At 37.5% G+C, this 18,886-nt stretch overlaps 1 protein-coding gene across 2 annotated transcripts in view; it reads left to right on the forward strand.

Moving 5' to 3' along the window:
• The window catches only part of LOC109013811 (probable LRR receptor-like serine/threonine-protein kinase At1g56130), a 55,301-nt gene that overhangs the window by 7,631 nt on the left and 28,784 nt on the right, over window positions 1-18,886 (forward strand). Inside the window, exons 3-5 of one of the 2 annotated variants that reach the window (XM_018996023.2) lie at window positions 1,747-1,818; window positions 1,962-2,033; window positions 4,241-4,312. In XM_018996023.2, the coding sequence (XP_018851568.1) occupies window positions 1,747-1,818; window positions 1,962-2,033; window positions 4,241-4,312 (216 nt within the window). Of the gene's footprint in view, window positions 1-1,746; window positions 1,819-1,961; window positions 2,034-4,240; window positions 4,313-15,717; window positions 15,890-18,886 lie in introns of those variants that run through there. The other variant, XM_035688276.1, reaches the window with a different exon arrangement.

Here is an 18,886-nt window from a genome sequence, read left to right on the forward strand (position 1 = left end):
AAAAAGATGCAGAACATAGAAATCCTGTATTACTTCAAACTTATTGTTTTATACATCAAAACAGAAATGCTTTATATACCATGTATAATAGGCGGGAAAGAAATATTTTAAATACCTAAGTAACAAAACTAACATAACTTTGTTACTAAAAATGTAACTTACTAAAAACAGAAATAACAGAAACATAACAGAGACTAACGGAAACAATACTATCTCTAATATACTAGTTAGAAACTAAACAAAACTAATGGAAGTGTTACGATTAGTTTGGGTTAGAAGTGTGTGCATGATACATATTATATACATATACATACATTTTTTTTTTTTTGAAGAGAAATCAAACTTTATTGATAGCTTTAACAAAAAGGATGAATATATTGAGTAAATTCCTCAAGATCAATCCTAAAATCAGTGACACCTGAAGCATCTTTACTTAAGACATGAGCAGCCTTGTTACAGTCCCTCCCTGTGTGGTTCACTGACCATTGATCAAAAGAAGCCAAAGTCTCAATGATTTCTAATATGAACATACCAAAACAAGTGTCATCTACTTCTAGCCAAACTCTTCCTCACAACTCTTTACAACTTCCTCACACTTCATATTCTATATATTTTTTAATTATTATTATTTTTTTATCAAATATTTATTATATAAATAATGAATAAAAAATTTGAAATAATTTTAAAAAAATAAACTCAAAAAGATTTAAAAAAACTTAAAAATTTTAAAAAATATAGAGCGTAGATTTTGGGGGCCTGCTTCTTTGGGTGCCTTGGTCTTCGAAGGCCCCCAAAGTCCACTTCTTAGAGCATTAATAGTGAATACAACAAAATTTAATTAGAGAATTTATTTTTATAAATTTAGTTAATAACTTTTTAACAATACTAAATAATATATTCTTTAAATCTATCTCTATTTTATTAAAATATTAATTTTGATATTTTTATTTATTTTAATTCTAATTTAATTTAAATATTTAAAAAATACACATTAATTTTATAACGTTCAACTTAGTTAAAATTTAGCTTGATTGCACAAAAATTCATCATAATGGACTCAATAAATAAATAGTAACTTTAGCTCAAAATTTATTCACTGGCCAAATCTGGCCAATCCCTTGGGCTAACTAAATATTATTTTCATCATAAACAATTCTCTTCCCGTTGCCTGCTGTTCCTCCTATACAAAAATATTGTAGAAAAAATATATCTATTGTGAATATATGACTGTTAAAAAATATATTAGTTGAAAGAATATGACAGTTGTAAAAATAAAATCATTAGAAAATTATATCTGTTAGGAATAATATGAACATTAGAAAATTAATATGTTTTTTTAATAATGAATAAATATTTAAATTATAATTAGAATTAAAATAAATAAAAATATTAAAATTAATATTTTAATAGATAATAATAGATTTAGAGAGTTTATTATTTAGTATTAGTTGAAAAGTGACTAAATAAATTTGCTAATGCTCTTAGTAAAGTATCTTTTCCGTCTGCTCAAGAGTCAAGACCAAACCAGAGCTTTGAGATTTCCTCAACCATCTTCACAGCCCAATCCATATCAAGAAATGGATTTACTTCCGTTCTAATCTAATCCAGGCTAGAATCTGTTGGTTTGATAAATATGCTAGATGTATGTCAACATTGTAATTTTCAGTATAACATTTGCACGCACGGTGATCGAAACATCTCCATTACTCATTGCATACTAACTGTTTGTTTGTTTGCTTTTTCCAGTAGAGTTTTTGCTCGGGACAAACGTGGAGTTATTCCAGAAGATATTGTGGCTTTGAAATATCTGACCTTTTTGTATGGATTACTCAGTACCTCCTCTTGGCCTTTATTTTCTGAAAATTAACTTCGTCTTTTTACATTTTTTTAACTACACATTATCTTTTCATGATACAAGAACTAGAGCCGGTGATAATATTGTTTCTTCTTTGGAATTATAGGAAGATTGATCAAAATTTCTTCACGGGTACCTTGCCAGCATTTATTGGAAACTTATCTAAATTGCAGCTTCTGTAAGTCCAGAAAAAGCTATCATTTGCGATTGGAAGTTTTTCTGTGCTTGATAATTGAATTGTGTTCAGCAGAAATTACTAATTTAGTTTGTGTTGCTGCTTAATCACGCAGCTAGTCATCACATTAATATAGTTATTATATCTTTCTCATAAGATTGCTGTTTCTTCAGTGGAAACATTTACTTACAAAAAGAAAATTTCTATCTAGTTTCAAAAAGACTAGAGAAAACAGTAAGGTAACTGAAGAAATGATCAAAATGAAACAATGGAACTGCAAAAGCCATCACAGAGGTTACCCAATAATGTTGGCATTAACTATCATATACAGGATGTGGTTGCATCTTTTGAGTCTATTTGATTTATATACTATGTTTCTTCTCATATATCTAAAGTACATTAGTAGATAAAAATGATCTAAGGATTGCTGAGTTTTTCTTTCTTCATTTTTCTCTTTTCCCTTTCTCCCCCTTTGGCTGATTGAGGTTTGTAGGGATTTTTCTCTAAACTTATACCCAGTTGTCCACTTGAGAAGCTTAATGGCTGGGTTGGTTTACACAAAACCAAACTATCTCATCTCATCTCATCTTATATAATCATTACAACTTTCCCAAACTCCCATACAAAATATAATAAAAAATTCAACTTTTTCAAATTCTAAAATAAAAATAATATTATAACAATATTTTATTCAATTTTCAACAAAACATTTCATCTCATCTGCGTAACCAAATGAGATCAAAGTGGGATTTCTTATGGGGAGGAGTTAGCGATGAGTTCAAGTTCCACCCATTCAAGCGATCAAAGGTCTGCAACTCTAGCTTTGTGAGGCAGTTCTGAGGATCAGAAGTTTGCTTTTACTGAATAAAGCTTCACTAGGGAATTGGTTATATGTTATGCAACAGTGACCATGTGGAGTATATGGTGTTCATATTATATTCGGTGGGCCTTATGGGGTTGGTGTGTGGAAAAACATTAGGAGAGGGTGGGGGAACTTCTCTTGTTTTGTTAGATATCAGGTGGGTGATTGTTCTAAAATCAAATTTTGGTTAGGGACCATCCTTTGAGGACTATCTTCCCTTAATTGTTCAGTCTATCCCAATTATTGCAGAACACATGGAGATTTTTCATAATGTGCTCCACTGGAATGTTAACGTTATTAGATCAGCCCATGATTGGGGCATGGAATTGTTCTTTAACAAGTTTTCCTTTAGGTGGAAAAGAGGCAGTGAAGATCAAATATATTGGATCCCCTCCAAAAGGTGGATCTGAGGTTAAATACTTCTTTAATGCACCCATCCCACCAGTTAGAGGTTGGAGATACAAGATGCTTTCGAGGGTAGATTTGTTTTTGGCGGCCACCTTAGGAAAGATTGTCTCTTTGGACAATTTAAGAAAGAGGCACATTTTAATAAAAGAATGGTGCCCAATGTGCAAGTAGAATGGGGAAAGAATCAATCACCTTTTGTTACATTGTGAATTGGTTGGAGAATTATGGGCTGCAATGTTAGTTTGTCCGTGATTGATTGGGTCATGTTCTAGTGGGTGGTAGAGTGGTTGGCATGGTGCAAAGTCCTTGTGGAAATTGTAAAAATTCAGAAGTTTGACAGACAGCCCCTTTGTGCTTAATGTGGTGCATTTGGTGAAAACACATTGGCCAAAGTTTTGGAGACCATGATAGAATGGTGAAAGAACAAAAAGCCACAATGTTCAGCACCCTCTATTGTTTGGATGGCTTCTCACTATAGTTCCCAACGTTTTAGCTTTCTAGATTTTTAAAAAGCTTTTGCTGTTTTTTATTTTTTCCTAGTTGTCTGTATCCTTTTATATATTTCCTATGTAATAGGGTTGTGTCCATCTGCACATTCAATAAAATTGCATTACTAATAAAAAACTACTCTACAAATGATTTTACAAAAATATGCTGTCTATTTTGAAAACTAGTATGTTTTTGACCACTCATCCAATCAAATCTTATATATTGTTGCGTTTAAATTTAGGTTTATATCATCATTCACGGTGCCATTCCTCAAATGGTTTGCGATGGAGTACCTTGTACAAAAAAGTTGACATAGTGAATTTTCATGGTTTCGCATAGGGCACCAATCTGTAACTGTTGAAATAGTCAACATCATGGTTGTTACCTGAAATATAAGGTCTCCTGGTTAGCTCTAATTCTGATTCCTGTTTTTTTTTGTTCTATCTGTTAGGTCAATTGCCCATAATACATTTTATGGGACTATCCCAATGGAGCTTGGAAACCTTATGGAGTTGACAGTGCTGTAAGAATTCAGAGCATTCTCTACAATTAAATGTAATTTGGTTGTTATCAGGCATTGTCAATAGCGATCTTGTTTTGGTAGTAAAACTTGCTTATACTGCGTAAGGACTTGCCTTTCAGATCAAAGTACATTGCAGATACAATATATGTACGCGCACGCACGCACACACACACACATCATATTCGAATCCTGTGGAAAACTTTTGGAAAAAAAATCTCATATAAACATTTTTAGGAGGGGTAAAAAGAAAGAAAAGAAAGGAAAACGGATGCAAAACGATACCTTGGGAACTCTGAGTAGTAAGTCAAATTCTATTCATGGAACACTGTTTCATAACTAGGAATGCAAAACTATACATTGGGAATGCTGAGTACTTAGTAGAACTCCATTCATGGAACAATTTTCGTAAGTTTTACACAATGGCTAGCACAGATTGGTTATCCTTTGCTTTAAGCTTTCTTCATGGGAGAATCACTTTTTATATACATCACTATGTATACTTGGACGGAAACCAGAATGACTCTGTACACAGTTTTCTATGTATATTGAGCTGAATTTTAACTTTGTCTTAGTAGGGATTGTAAAGGTATTGTAGATAATCTGAGATCACATTAATGTTCTAATTTCACATTTTCAGTAAAAATGATCACTTTGTATACATTATCCTCTGAAGCATGGGGATGTGGAGTACATATTGCTAATGCAATAGTGATGCTGCAGCTTGGTAAGAAATTCTCGGTTTATTAGGACTTCTAATGAAGCTTGGCCCTGGAAACGAATTTCTTCAAGGTTCCTTTTGTCAAAATACAGCCGTCAACAGTTAGTTTTTGGCAGGGCAGAGACATTATTCATCTTGACCCCTCTTTGCACTATCACACCATATCTTGAGGAGGTGTTGTGCTAAGCAAGTGCATCCCGGTGTGTATTTTTACGCATATGCAATGCTAGGTGACTTGGGTCTATGAGAAAAGTTTCACTAAGCTGGGCACTCGTAAGATTAGCGGCAGAGTGGGACTTTCAAAACAATACTAGAACTACGGATTAGCGATCGATTTATTAAACCATAAAAGACTGATTTGGTATAAGGTGGTCGAAATAGAGCTGGAAGACCAAGTAAGAAGAAACAAACTTGATATTGCTCGTAGGGTTGGGAGTGGAACTGTCTTTGTTGAGAAGCAGGTTGTTGCTTCCAGAATTCGATTTGCATTGATGGGTGCTTGGTCGTAAGGGTCCTCAACAGGGTCACTAGCTAGAAAGTTCCTTTGAGATGGGAGAGAGAGCTTCGAGATTAACTCAGTTATATACTTGCACCCCCTGCAAGTATATGAATTCTCCATGTGCACCCCCTGCATCGTTTGCTACTCTTGTTGAGACTGCTGAAATGAGAGGACTTGTTTGTGTCGATATCAGTACAACATATGTGGCCTCCAAAACAACCACTACACACCTTTGCTATCTGTTGGAAAGTTTCCAAAATTTGCCTAGTCAACTCTGCTGTATTCTAGGAGATATTGGCTATAAATGTGTGAATATTCTAGGAGATTTAGTTTCCTTAGAAGTTAGCATTTAATTTATTATTTCCTACTTTATTCTTTCCCTTTTTTCTTCAACTGTAATCTTATATATACTGCATTTTACCTATATTACGAATTTTAATGAGATGAGAATCATTCCTACAAATTACTCTCTCCTTCTAGATGGTATCAAGAGCAAGGTTCCTTTTCCAATTCATCTAACAACCCTATTCCCTCTGGCAGCTCAAATCAGCCCCTAATACCTTGGGGTTTTTTTCCTTCTTCATCTTTGCCTTTCTCTTCTGTTGCTGTCAAGCCTTTTACCGTGGCTGATACTTCGAACGAGGCCAAATCCAAAAACAAACTAGAACCAAAACCTACCCATTCTGAACCCTACTCTGTCCAAATCACAAACATACAACTGAATGAGGCTAACTTCCTACGATGTTCACGATCAGTCAGGATGTATATTCGAGGGAGAGGGAAAATAGAGTACTTGACTGGTGAAACCAAGGAGACCGAGAAAGCAGACCCATCCTATGCTGTATGGGATGCAGAAAATTCCATGGTGATGGCGTGGCTTGTGAATGCTATGGATGAAGAAATTAGTGCCAGCAACATGTGCTATTCGACTACAAAGGAGCTCTGGGACAGTGTTAGTCAAATGTATTCTGACCTTGGCAATTACTCTCAAATATATGAATTGTAGCAGAAAGTCAGCAATACTCACGAAAGAGAAGGCATTATGACCAGGTATTTCAATGTTCTTAAGGGACTTTTGCAGGATTTAGACTTGTTCAATGATTATGAATGGAAAAATTCTGATGATTGCAATCGTAATAAGAAGATGGTGGAGAATGCCAGAATTTTTAAATTCTTGGCTGGACTTAATGATGAATTTGATGAAGTTAGGGGAAGGATTCTAGGGAGACAACCATTAACTCCACTTGGAGAGGTATTTTCTGAGGTGCGAAGAGAAGATTGTCATTAGAATGTCATGATAAAAAAAATGGAGGATGAAACTGTGGTGAACTCTACATTAGTTGCTGCCAACCCTGCTCCTTATTGTGCTACTAACACAGATCTGTCCACTGCCAATATTTCTGCACAGCGGTCCTATTCTAACCAAAGGAGGTTTGAGGATAAGCCTCGGATATGGTGTGGTTATTGCAATAAACCACTTCACACTAGAGAGACTTGCTGGAAACTCCATGGAAAGCCTGCAAACTGGAAGAGCAACAAATCTGGAACCTCTGGTAGCAACTATATAGCCCCTAGAGCCAATGAAGCAAAGGCTAATTTCCTAAGTACTGAGCAGGTGGATCATCTTCTTGAATTGCTGAAATCCACTCCTACATCCGGTCCTACTACTGGTTCCTTGGCCCAAAACAGGTGATGCCCCTAGTACCTACTCTTGTGGCTTAACTCTTGCACCATGGATTATTGTTTCTGGTGCATCCGACCATATAACTAGTACTTCACAATTTTTTTAATCTTATTACCCTTATCCTGGTAATAAAAAAGTCAGAATTGCAAATGGAACTTTTTCATCCATTGCAGGAACAGGTTTTGTCCAAATCTCTGACAAAATTGAACTAAAATCTGTCATTCATGTTCCTAAACTTGCTTGTAATTTGTTGTTTGTTAGTAAACTCTCACGGGATTTTAACTGCCGTGTTAAAACTCACATTAGTATGGATGTCTTTTTCCTTAAAAACAGCCTTACTTTAGCCAAAACTATCTTCAGGGGTAGAAAGAGAAAAGTGAAGATGAGTTCTGGCAACTTCTAATCTTTTTCCTAATGTTTTCATTGACATTGACATAGACATGAACATCCATACTCCTTTAAAAGGCTAGGAAACAGAAAATTTATCTAGTCAAAATAATGGAATTCCGAATCTACTTGTACAAGGCATAAGTGATTCACAACCAGGGGGAGAAATACTACCAGATATTACCTCATCTGAACTTTGTGTTTATACCAGAAGAAGAGATCTTCAGAATAATAGAAATCCTTCTTCCAATCCGGAGAAAAGGCAATCATCATCACCTTTACAAGTTGGCCCTTCCAATACACCAGGTAACTCTTCCACTCTTGCTACTTTGAAAGACAATTCTGCTGATCTAGACTTACCTATAGCCCTTAGGAAAGGAGTTAGAACCTGTACCATACATCCTATTGCCAAACATCTATCCTATCACAGACTCTTTGATACTCATAAGGCCTTTACATCCAATATTTCTCATTTATTTATTCCAAGAACCATTCAGGAAGCCTTGGATCACCCGGAATGGAGATTGGCTGTTCAAGAAGAGATGAAGGCTGTTCAAGAAGAGATGAATGCACTAATTGCTAATGGCACTTGGGAAATTGGTGATCTACCAGAGGGGAAGAAGACTATGGGCTGTAAATGGGTATTTACAGTCAAATTCAAGGCTAATGGTAGTGTAGAGAGGTACAAAGTAAGACTTGTGGCGAAGGGATTCACTCAAACATATGTAATTGAGTATTAGGAAACTTTTTCTCTTGTAGCCAAGATGAACTCAATCCGTGTGTTACTATCCCTAGTAGTCCAGTACAACTGGCCCTTGTATCAATTAGATATGAAGAATGCCTTCTTAAATGAAGATCTAGAGGAGGAAGTTTTATGGATCTACCACCAAGATCTGAAGGCAAAGAAGGCAAGGGGAAGGTGTGCAGATTGAGGAAGTCTTTGTATGGACTCAAGCAATCTTCTAGAGTTTGGTTTGAACACTTTGGAAGATGATAAAGAGTCACGGCTACTGCCAAGGTCATGCTGACCACACTATGTTCAATAGACACACTAGTGGAGGCAAAGTAGCTATACTTAATTGTCTATGTTGATGATATTATCCTGACAGGGGATGACAACAATGAAATTTGTAGATTAAAGAAGATTCTTGCTAAGGAGTTTGAAATCAAAGACTCAAGTAACTTGAAATATTTTCTTGGCATGGAGTTTGTAAGGTCACAGAAAGGTATATTTGTTTCCCAACAAAAATATGTTCTTGATTTACTTGGAGAAACATGTTTATTAGGGTGTAAAGCTGCAGAAACACCTATAGAGCCGAATCTAAGACTCCAACTAGCTAAATCTGAAGAAGTAATCAATAGAGAACAATACCAAAGATTGGTAGGGAAACTCCTGTATCTCTCTTACACACGGCCTGACATAGCCTTTGCAACAAGCGTGGTAAGCTAGTTTGTGCACTTACCAGGACCTGAACATTTTGATGTTGTATACAAAATCCTAAGGTACCTAAAGGGGACTCCAGGTAAAGGGTTATTGTTTGGAGGTCATGGGAGTTTACAAGTTGAAATATACACTGATGCAGATTGGGTTGGAAGTGTCACTGATAGAAGATCAACTTCTGGCTATTGCACATTTGTTGGAGGAAATTTAGTAACATGGCGCAGCAAGAAATAGAATGTGGTGGCGAGGAGTAGTGCAGAGGCTGATTTTAGGGTTGTTGCTCATGGAATTTGTGAAGCACTGTGAATTAAAAGATTGCTGGAAGAGTTAAAAGTTACTAGTTCATTACCAATGAAATCGTATTGTGATAATAAAGCTGCAATAGCTATTGCTCACAATCTAGTTCTTCATGACAGAACAAAACATGTGGAGGTGGACAAGCATTTTATCAAGGAAAAAATAGATAGTGGAGTAATTTGTTTATCCTATATTTCTACAGCTAAGCAAGTAGCAGACCTACTTACAAAGGGATTGCCGAAGGAACAATTTGAAAACTTAATCAGCAAGCTAGCTATGGAAGACATCTTCAAACCAGCTTGAGGGGGAGTGTTGGAAAGTTTCCAAAATTTGCCTAGTCAACTATGCTGTATTCTAGGATATATTGGCTGTAAATGTGTGAATATTCTAGGAGATTTAGTTTCCTTAGAAGTTAGCATTTAATTTATTCTTTCCTTTTTTTCCTTCAGCTGTAATCTTATATATACTGCCTTGTACCTATATTACGAATTTTAATGAGAATCATTCTTACAAATTACTCTCTCATTCTAGACTATCCTTTTTGCATTCCACAATATTGATCTTATAGTCAGCTTTCTGTTTTAGGAAGTTAGTTTGTCCCGTCTAATGAATAACACCTATATCTATCTTACACCATCTTCCTGCCTTGATTGGCTTTTTGGTCTATCTTGCCCTCCAGCTACTAGTAGTTCCATAAGTAATGGGCTTGGCCCTTCTTTACAATGTGCTTATCTCACTCATTTACAGCTCTTATCGGCTGCTTTATAGCGTTCCTTTCAAATGAAATGGTTGGGCTCCTTAGTTCTGAATTCTTCACTACAATGGCTTAGTCCAAGTCTGCTAGAACTACTGATTAGCGAACGATTTATTAAAGCATAAAAGACTGATTTGGTATAAGGTGGTCAAAATAGAGTGGAAAGACCAAGTAAGAAGAAACGAACTTGATATTGCTCGTAGGTTTGGGAGTGGAACCGTCTTTGTTGAGAAGCAGGTTGTTGCTTCCAGAATTCGACCTCCATTGATGGATGCTTGGTTGTAAGGGTCCTCAACAAGGTCACTAGCTAGAAAGTTCCTTTGAGTTGGAAGAGAGAGCTTTGAGATGAACTCTGTTATATACTTGCAGGAAAAAGCCATAGATGTTGACTTAGGAATGAATTCTCCATGTGCACCCCTTGCATCCTTTACTAGTCTTGTTGAGACTGCAGAAACGAGAGGACTTGTTTGTGTCGATATCAGTACAACATATGTGGCCTCCAAAACAACCACTATACACCGTTGCTATCCTTTTAGCATTCCACAATATTTTTTTTTATAAATAAGAAATTTATTAATAAACATAATTAGGCATAACCCAAATACACAGGAAGTGTACATAGAGAGACACCTAATTACAAGCTAACCTTGAAAAACATTATAAAAGTCATTAAGACTATTCCCATCCAATACAATGACCGAAGCCCAAAGCAACAAAGTATGAAAAAAGAAAGCTCTAATCCCTTCCACCGATCGTTCTCTATTCTCAAAACACGTCCATTCCTCTCATTACAAATACACCACATAAGACAAAGAGGAACCATCTTCCAAACGGTTGTTATTTGACGATTTCCTAGGAGCCCTCTCCAACATGCAATGAGGTTCACCACCCTCTTGGGAATCACCCAAGCAATTCCTGACTTAGCAAATACCTCGTCCCACAAAGCCTTTGACAGATCACAACGAAGAAGAAGATGATCTACCAATTCGCCCCATCTTTTGCACATAAAGCACCAATTCATTACACAATACCATGTTTTCTTGACTTATCAATGGTAAGAATTTTTCCATGAGAAGCCAACCACCCAAAGAAAGCCACCTTGCATCTCCAAATATTTTTCCAAGGAAAAAAATCAATGGAAGAATGTGATGCCAAGGCCTTGTATAAAGATCTAACCAAGAATTTCTTATCACCAAGCTGATTCCAAAGCAATCTATCCTCCCCTCCAGAATTTATGTTTAAAGCATAAAGCAAGCTGTAAAAATCAGTAATGTCCCCCACTTCCCAATCTTTGACATCTCTAATAAAGCTTATTGACCACTGAATAAATCCAGCAGAATTATCCATGTAATCAGCCATGGAGGCAGCTTTATTCAAAGCAATTCTGAAGAGAGGGGAGAACTTTTTTCAAGGCCTCGTCCCCACACCACAAGTCATGCCAAAAACTGATCCAGTTTCCCCTATACCCACCTCAAATCTGAAATTTTTGAAGAACTCCAATTCATTTCGACAAAATTTCCACACTCCCACACCATATGCCCCTCTTACTTCATTGGAGCACCAACTGCCCCAAGTACTCCCATATTTGGCATCAATAACAAGCCTCCAAAAGCATCCCCTTCTTGATGATACCTCCACAACCATTTCCCTAAAAGTGCCTTATTGAAAGTTTTCAGCTTTTTAATCCCCATACCACCCAATGAAAGAGGAGTGCAAATCTTATCCCACTTAAGCAAATATTGTGGAACGCTTTTAGCATTCTACAATATTGATCTTCAAGACAGCTTTTTTTTTTAGGAAGTTCATTCCATCCAATGAATAACACCTATATCTATCTTACACTATCTTCCTGCCTTGACTAGTTTTTTGGCCTATCATGCCCTCCAGCTGCTAATAGTTCCATAAGGTTCAACCCTTCTTTACAATGCACTTACCTCACTTGATTACAGCTCTTATAGGCTGCTTTGTAGCGCTCCTTTCAAATGAAATGGGGGCTCCCTAGGCCTAAATTCTTCACTGCAATGGCTTAGTCCAAGTCTGCTGCAATTGGAAATTTCATTCGATAAGTTTTGGTTGTTGTAGACCCCTCCAGCTTCACTAGCTAGTCTTTCTTTTTTCATTGATCTTCTCCCTCTATTCTCTTTCTTGAATGAGCTGTGGATGGAATCTTTTTTTTTATAGGTAAAATGAAATTTATTAAACCATGTAATTAGGCATAACCCAAGTATACAAGGAGTGTACGAGAGAAAACATCTAATTACAAGCTAAGAACTAGAAAAACAACATAAAAATCATGAAAACAAGACCCACTTAATACAATAGCCGATGCATAAAGTAATAATGTATGAAAGAAAAAATCTCTAATCCCAATGAGTGTCCCCTATTTTCTAAACAGCGGTCGTTGCTCTCATTCCAAATACACCATATAAGACATAGGGGAACCATCTTCCAAATGGCTGCAATTTGGCAATTACCCAGTTCCTCTCCAACAAGCCAATAGATCCACCACCCTCCTAGGCATCACTTGGGCAATACCAATCCTATTAAAAATCTCGTCCCAAAGAACCTTTGCCAGTTCGCAATGGAGCAGATAATCCACAAATTCTCCATTTCTTTTACACATGAAACACCAATCCAAAATAATTAGGCTAGGCTTTCTAAAATTATCTATAGTCTGAATTTTTTGAAGAGACGCCAACCAACGAAAAAAAGAAACACTGAGAGGCACTTTGTTTCTCCAAATGCACTTCCAAGGAACATCATTAGGGGGTTGATACGACATAACCTTGTACAATGATCTGATTGAAAATTTCTTGTTCCCGGGATGAATCCAAAGCAACCTATCCTCCCCACCACTCTCCATATTCAAGGCATACAACATGCTGTCAAAATCTGAGATGTCCCCCACCTCTCAGTCCTGTACAGCTTTAATCATTCCACTATAAAGAGCCATTGTCGTTGTCCATGTAATCTGCCACAGAAGCGCCTTGATCGAATGCAATACTAAAAAGAGAAGGGAAAGCATTCTTTAGGGCAATGTCCCCACACCAAATACCATGCCAAAATCTAATTTGAGAACCCTCAGCCACCACAAATCTGAACCCCCCCCCCCCAATCCATTCTGAAAAAGTTTCCACTCTCCCACGCCATGCACGCCTCTCACTTCATTTGAACACCACCCTCCCCAAATACTCCCATATTTGGTATCAACGACATTCCTTTAAGGGGCGTCCTCTTGGTGATACCACCATAACCATTTCCCTAGGAGTGTCTAATTAAAAATTCTCAGCTTTCGAACCCCTAAACCTCCACTAGAGATTGTGGTATAAATCCTACCCCACTTAAGTAAATGGAACTTATTCTCATCCCCCACACCGTACCACCCCACAAGAAAGCATGAAAGATCCTCTCCATTCTATTAGCCACCCCAGCAGGCAAAGGAAATAAAGATAGAAAATACATAGGAAGATTAGATAAAGTGTTTTTAATTAAGATAATTCTTCCCCCTTTAGACATAAATCCTTTTTCATCCTGTCAATCTCTTTTCTATGTTTTTAATAACACCATCCCACAATGCCTTTGACTGATAAAGAGCCCCCAAGGGGAGACCAAGATACTTCATGGGCAAAGACAACACCTTACAACCCAAAATATTAGCCAAGTCCCCTTGCAAGAAAGCAATAGGTACCATTTCAGACTTTGTCATATTACCTTTAGGCCTGAAACAACTTCAAAACAAAAGAAAAGGGCCAGCAACGAACGAATCTGTTCAAGATCCGGCTCACAAAAAATTAAAGTGTTATCAACAAAAAGGAGATAAGAGAAATTTATGCTGCCATTCGAACATCCACCCACTGAAAAATTAGAAAGAAAACGCCCATCCAAGTGATCCTCCACCGTCTCCAAAATTCTACTCAAGACATCCATTATTAAAACAAATAGGAAATGAGACAAAGGATCCCCTTGTCTCAAACCACGAGAGCTGTTAAAAAACTCACAAGGGTGCCATTCACCAAAATAAAAAATTTAGTAGTGGTAATACAATGCTTCATCCACTTGCACCAACTCTCCCCAAAACCATACCTTCTATGTAAGAATACCAAAAAATCTCAATTAATATGATCATAAGCTTTCTCCATAACCAATTTGCAAAGGGCTATAAAAGTTGCGTTAAGATTTTTCTCAAGTGAAATTCAAGAAAGACCTTCATGACGTCCTCCCTAACAATGTCCCAAAAGGGCTGGAAAAAAAAAAGTCATAGAAAAGCCATTTGGACCCAGAGCTTTTTTTTTTCGTCTCTTTTATCACATTAAGCACCTCATCCTCTTCAAAAATTCTCTCCAACCAAGCAGCACTAGACGGATCAATCGTATCACAAAATAACTCATCAAGCTTAGGTCTCCAAGTTTATTGCTCCGATAGAAGCCTATCATAGAATTGAACAATTTGATCATTTATCTCAAAAATTTCCGAAAGAACACTTCCCTCATAATGAAGCACCTCTATGTCATTTTTTCTTCAATCGGAATTAGCCACCCTATGAAAAAACCTGGTGCACTTGTCCCCTTCCTTCAACCAAAGGGTCCAAGAGTTTTGTCTCCACGAAATCTCCTCTATTAGTGATTTTTTCAAGATCAGCAACAACACTACATTTTCTTGCCTTCTCCTCAACCAAAAGAATCCCCAAAACCTCATTTTCCTCTAGGCTTTGAAGCTCCTAAAAGAGAGACACTTCCTTTGGTCATCAATCTTCAAGTTGTTTTTCAAAATTTTAAGTTTCCCAGTCAAAACACAAAACTAGGGGTGCCTGAGAGCTGATATGAAGACCACCACAATCACCTTGTTCACAAAGCCATCAACTTTTAACCACATGTTCTCAAATTTAAAGTATTTGCACCCCTCATGAAGACCCCCACAATCCAACAAGATGGGGAAATGGTCCGAATATAACCTAGGAAATCTCTTTTGACATAAATCAGGAAAATGAACCTCCCATGAGGGAGATATAAGAAAATATGATAGGCTTCTATCAAAGCAATACTCGTGGGAGGTTCCCTTTCTATTTTGGAAAAAGATCTTGCCATAAAAGGCTGGCCCACCTCAATAGCAATTGAAAGGCTCTAAATTGTTCTTCAAAGTCTTTGCATGATGTTACGGGATTTGATTTCTAATGTTATGGGATTTGATTTGTACTATTTTAGGGATGTTTTCCTTCATATCTAGATTGTATATAGCAGATAAGTAGGTTGTAAATAATGTTGGAAACACTTACACCTTGTATAGCTTTTAGGCGCTGGAATTCTGGCAATTAATATGTAAATCTCTTCTCTATAATGAAAGCAAACCCTATGGAAAGGGTATTTAGACCAATTTGACATGGTACCAGAGCCCCTACCTTGATATTCATCTCTGTGGTCTTAATCCTTGAGTGTTGGAGTGTTGCGACGAGAGGAATTTTTTTCTCTCTCTATTTCTGCAAGTTTCTCTTGTTTTTTGGTATTCTCGGTTGGGAGTCAAAGCTGTTTGTGGCGTTTCCACTTGTGGGCTTGAGCATTTGGTGGCTGTTGGAGTTTTTTTGGGTGTTACGAACATCGTTTTGCCTTGCAGGCTCCTTCTTTTGGTGCCTTCTCGTGGTGGTTGGGCAGCTGTGGGGCAGTCGGCCATTTCTGTGGTAGATGGCCTTTTCTGTGGTGGTCGACTCCTTCTGTGGGTGGCTGTGTGGTGGTCGGCTACGTCTGTGGTCGTCAATTCTTCTGTCGGTGGTCTCTGTTTTGTTTCACAGAGTCACGCTGAGCAGGTATTTGTGTTTCGTGGTTTTCTTTCCACTTTACGGGTTGGGCCTTTTATTATTACGTGGGCTTTTCTATATACGGGTGATTTGGATTGCGTGTTTGGGCCTCTTATCATTTGGATTTGGACCTGATTTGAGTTGGACTTGCCGTTTATTTTTGTTGTGATTGCTTGGGCTTAATTTTTTGTTTAGTGCCTTTCATCATGTCTCATGAGAATACTATTGTTCGATTTACTGGAAAGAATTTTTCTACGTAGGAATTTCAATTTAAAATGTTCTTGAAAGGGAAAGAATTATCAAATCATATCGATAGTTCTGTTCGAGTTCCCACTGATGAAAAGGAATTTTCCCAATGGGAGGTCAATGATGCTAAGGTGGTTTCTTGGCTATTGAGAACGATTGAGCCCTATCTTGTCACCAATCTTCAGTGTTTTACTACGGCTCAGGCTATGTGGGCCTACCTGCATCGTATTTTTATCACCAAGACCACGGTGCTCGGAAATTTCAATTGGAGTTGGAAATTAGCAATTCCAATCAAGGTTATTTGACCATTGAGCAATTTTCTTCTGCTTTTATTAATCTTTGGAGCGAGTACTCTGCTATTGTTCATGCTAAGGTTCCCTCTACGGCTCTCACGGCTCTTCAAGTGGTTCATGCTGAGAGTCAACGCGATTAGTTTTTGATGAAACTTCGACCTGAATTTGAGCCTGTTAAAGCCGGTTTATTGAACCATAATCCGGTTCCGTCTTTAGATGCTTGTTTGGGAGATTTATTGCGTGAAGAATAACGGTTGTCCACTCATATGGGTATGACTTCTGAAAAGGTCTTTTCTGAGACTGTGAATGTAGCTTATGCAGCACAAGGGAGAGGGAAGAACAAGTTGCAGTGTTTCGGTTGCAAGGAGTTCTGTCTTATTGCTCGCAACAGTCTTAAGAAAGTTTGTAATTATTGCAAGAAAGAGGGCGATATCATCAAAGACTGTCGAGTACGGCCTCAGAATCGCCAATTCCAAGCCTTTCAAGCTGTTGTTCAGTCCCCGTCTTCTTCTGTGCCCCCCACTGTAAGCTCTGACTCATCTGTTCTCACACCTGCCATGGTCCAACAGATAATTATGTCTGCTTTTACGGCTTTAGGCCTGCAATGTATGGGTCCTAACTCCACTTCTTCTTGGATTGTTGATTCGGGTGCTTCTAATCATATGACTGGTAGTACGACAGGTCTCCATAGTGTTTGTAAGTATGGAGGCACGCAAACTATTCAGATTGTTGATGGCAGTACACTTCCTATTACTGTTGTTGGTACTTTGGGCTCTTCATTTCGAAATATTTTTCTCTCCTGAATTATCTACCAATTTGATTTCAATTGGATAATTGGTGGATAATAATTGTGATGTTCATTTCTCTCGTGGTGATTGTCTTGTGCAAGATCAGGTGTCGAGGACGATGATGGTGAAGGGGCCTAAAGTGGGACGTCTATTTCCTTTATAGTTTTCTATTCTTAATGTTGTTTTTCTTGCTTGTACGACTACTGCCAATAATAATGAAGTCTGGCATAAGAAATTGGGTCATCCTAATTCTATTGTCTTGACTCATCTTTTGAAACATGATTTTTTGAGAAATAAAGATTCATTTTCTTCTTCTCCTATATCTTTTGATTGTGCTACTTATCATCTTGATAAAAGTAAAACTTTACATTTTCCTGCGCATGGTAGTCGTGCTTCTAATTGCTTTGAGATTGTGCATACTGATGTTTGGAGTGTCAGTCCTGTTATTTCTCATGGTTAGTGTCGTTATTTTGTGACGTTTATCAATGATTATAGTCAATTTACTTGGATCTATTTTCTCCTTTCTAAAGCTGACGTGTTTTCTGTTTTTCAAAAATTTGTTGCGCTTGTTGAGACACAGTTCAGTACTTGTATCAAAATCTTATGCTCCGACTCAGGAGGAGTACATGTCTCATTCCTTTCAGACTTATCTTTAGCAAAAGGGGATCATTTTCCAGCATTCTTGTCCTTATACCCCTCAACAAAATGGAGTCGCTGAGCATAAGAGTCGTCATCTCTTAGATGTCGTTCGTACTTTGTTGATTGATTCTTCTGTACTTTCTAAGTTCTGGGTAGAAGCTTTATCTACTGCTGTTTATTTGATCAATCGTTTGCCTACTACCACTCTAAATTATGATTATCTCTATTTTCAATTATTTGACATATCTCCTGAGTATCAATCCTTTCATACTTGTGGGTGTGTTTGTTTTGTTCATCTGCCACCTGTTGATTGTCATAAGCTTGCTACCCAGTCTATCACGTGTGCTTTTATGGGATATAGCCCTACTCAGAAATGATTTGTTTGTTATGATGCTTATGCAAACAAATTTGGAATCTCCCGGAATGTTATTTTCTTTGAAAATCAATATTTCTTTCAGTCTCAGGTCATTTTTGATCCTCCTATTGCTCTTCTTCCTGCTTTTGATGACATGTCTTCTTCTATAGAGCGATTTAAATCAGGTATGGTGTATCATCGCCGTCTTTCCCCTTCGTCAGTGCCCCATTTATACACTCATTCTTCATCTGATTCTGCGATACCTCGGCGCTCCACCAGGGTTACATATCCACCAGTTAGGTGTGGTTTTCCTCATACCTCCCTTGCTACCACTCTCAACACTGTTTTTGATCCTCGTTCTTATACCCAGGCAGCCACCCAAGCATGTTGGTAGCAGGTCATGAAAGAAGAAATCCAAGCTCTTCAAGACAATCACACTTGGGATATTGCGACCTGTCCATCTGGTGTCAAACCTATTGGTTGTAAATGGGTGTATTCAATCAAGTTTCAGTTGGATGGCTCATTGGACAAATATAAGGCCCGTCTCGTGGCTCTTGGGAACCGGCAGGAGTATGGTATTGATTATGAAGAGACATTTGCACTTGTTGCCAAAATGACTACTGTGAGGACTATTTTGGCACTTGCTGCATCGTAGGGATGGTCTCTCCGGCAAATGGACGTAAAT

This window comes from Juglans regia, chromosome 3 (assembly GCF_001411555.2).
Source record: "Juglans regia cultivar Chandler chromosome 3, Walnut 2.0, whole genome shotgun sequence".
Taxonomy (NCBI): domain Eukaryota; kingdom Viridiplantae; phylum Streptophyta; class Magnoliopsida; order Fagales; family Juglandaceae; genus Juglans; species Juglans regia.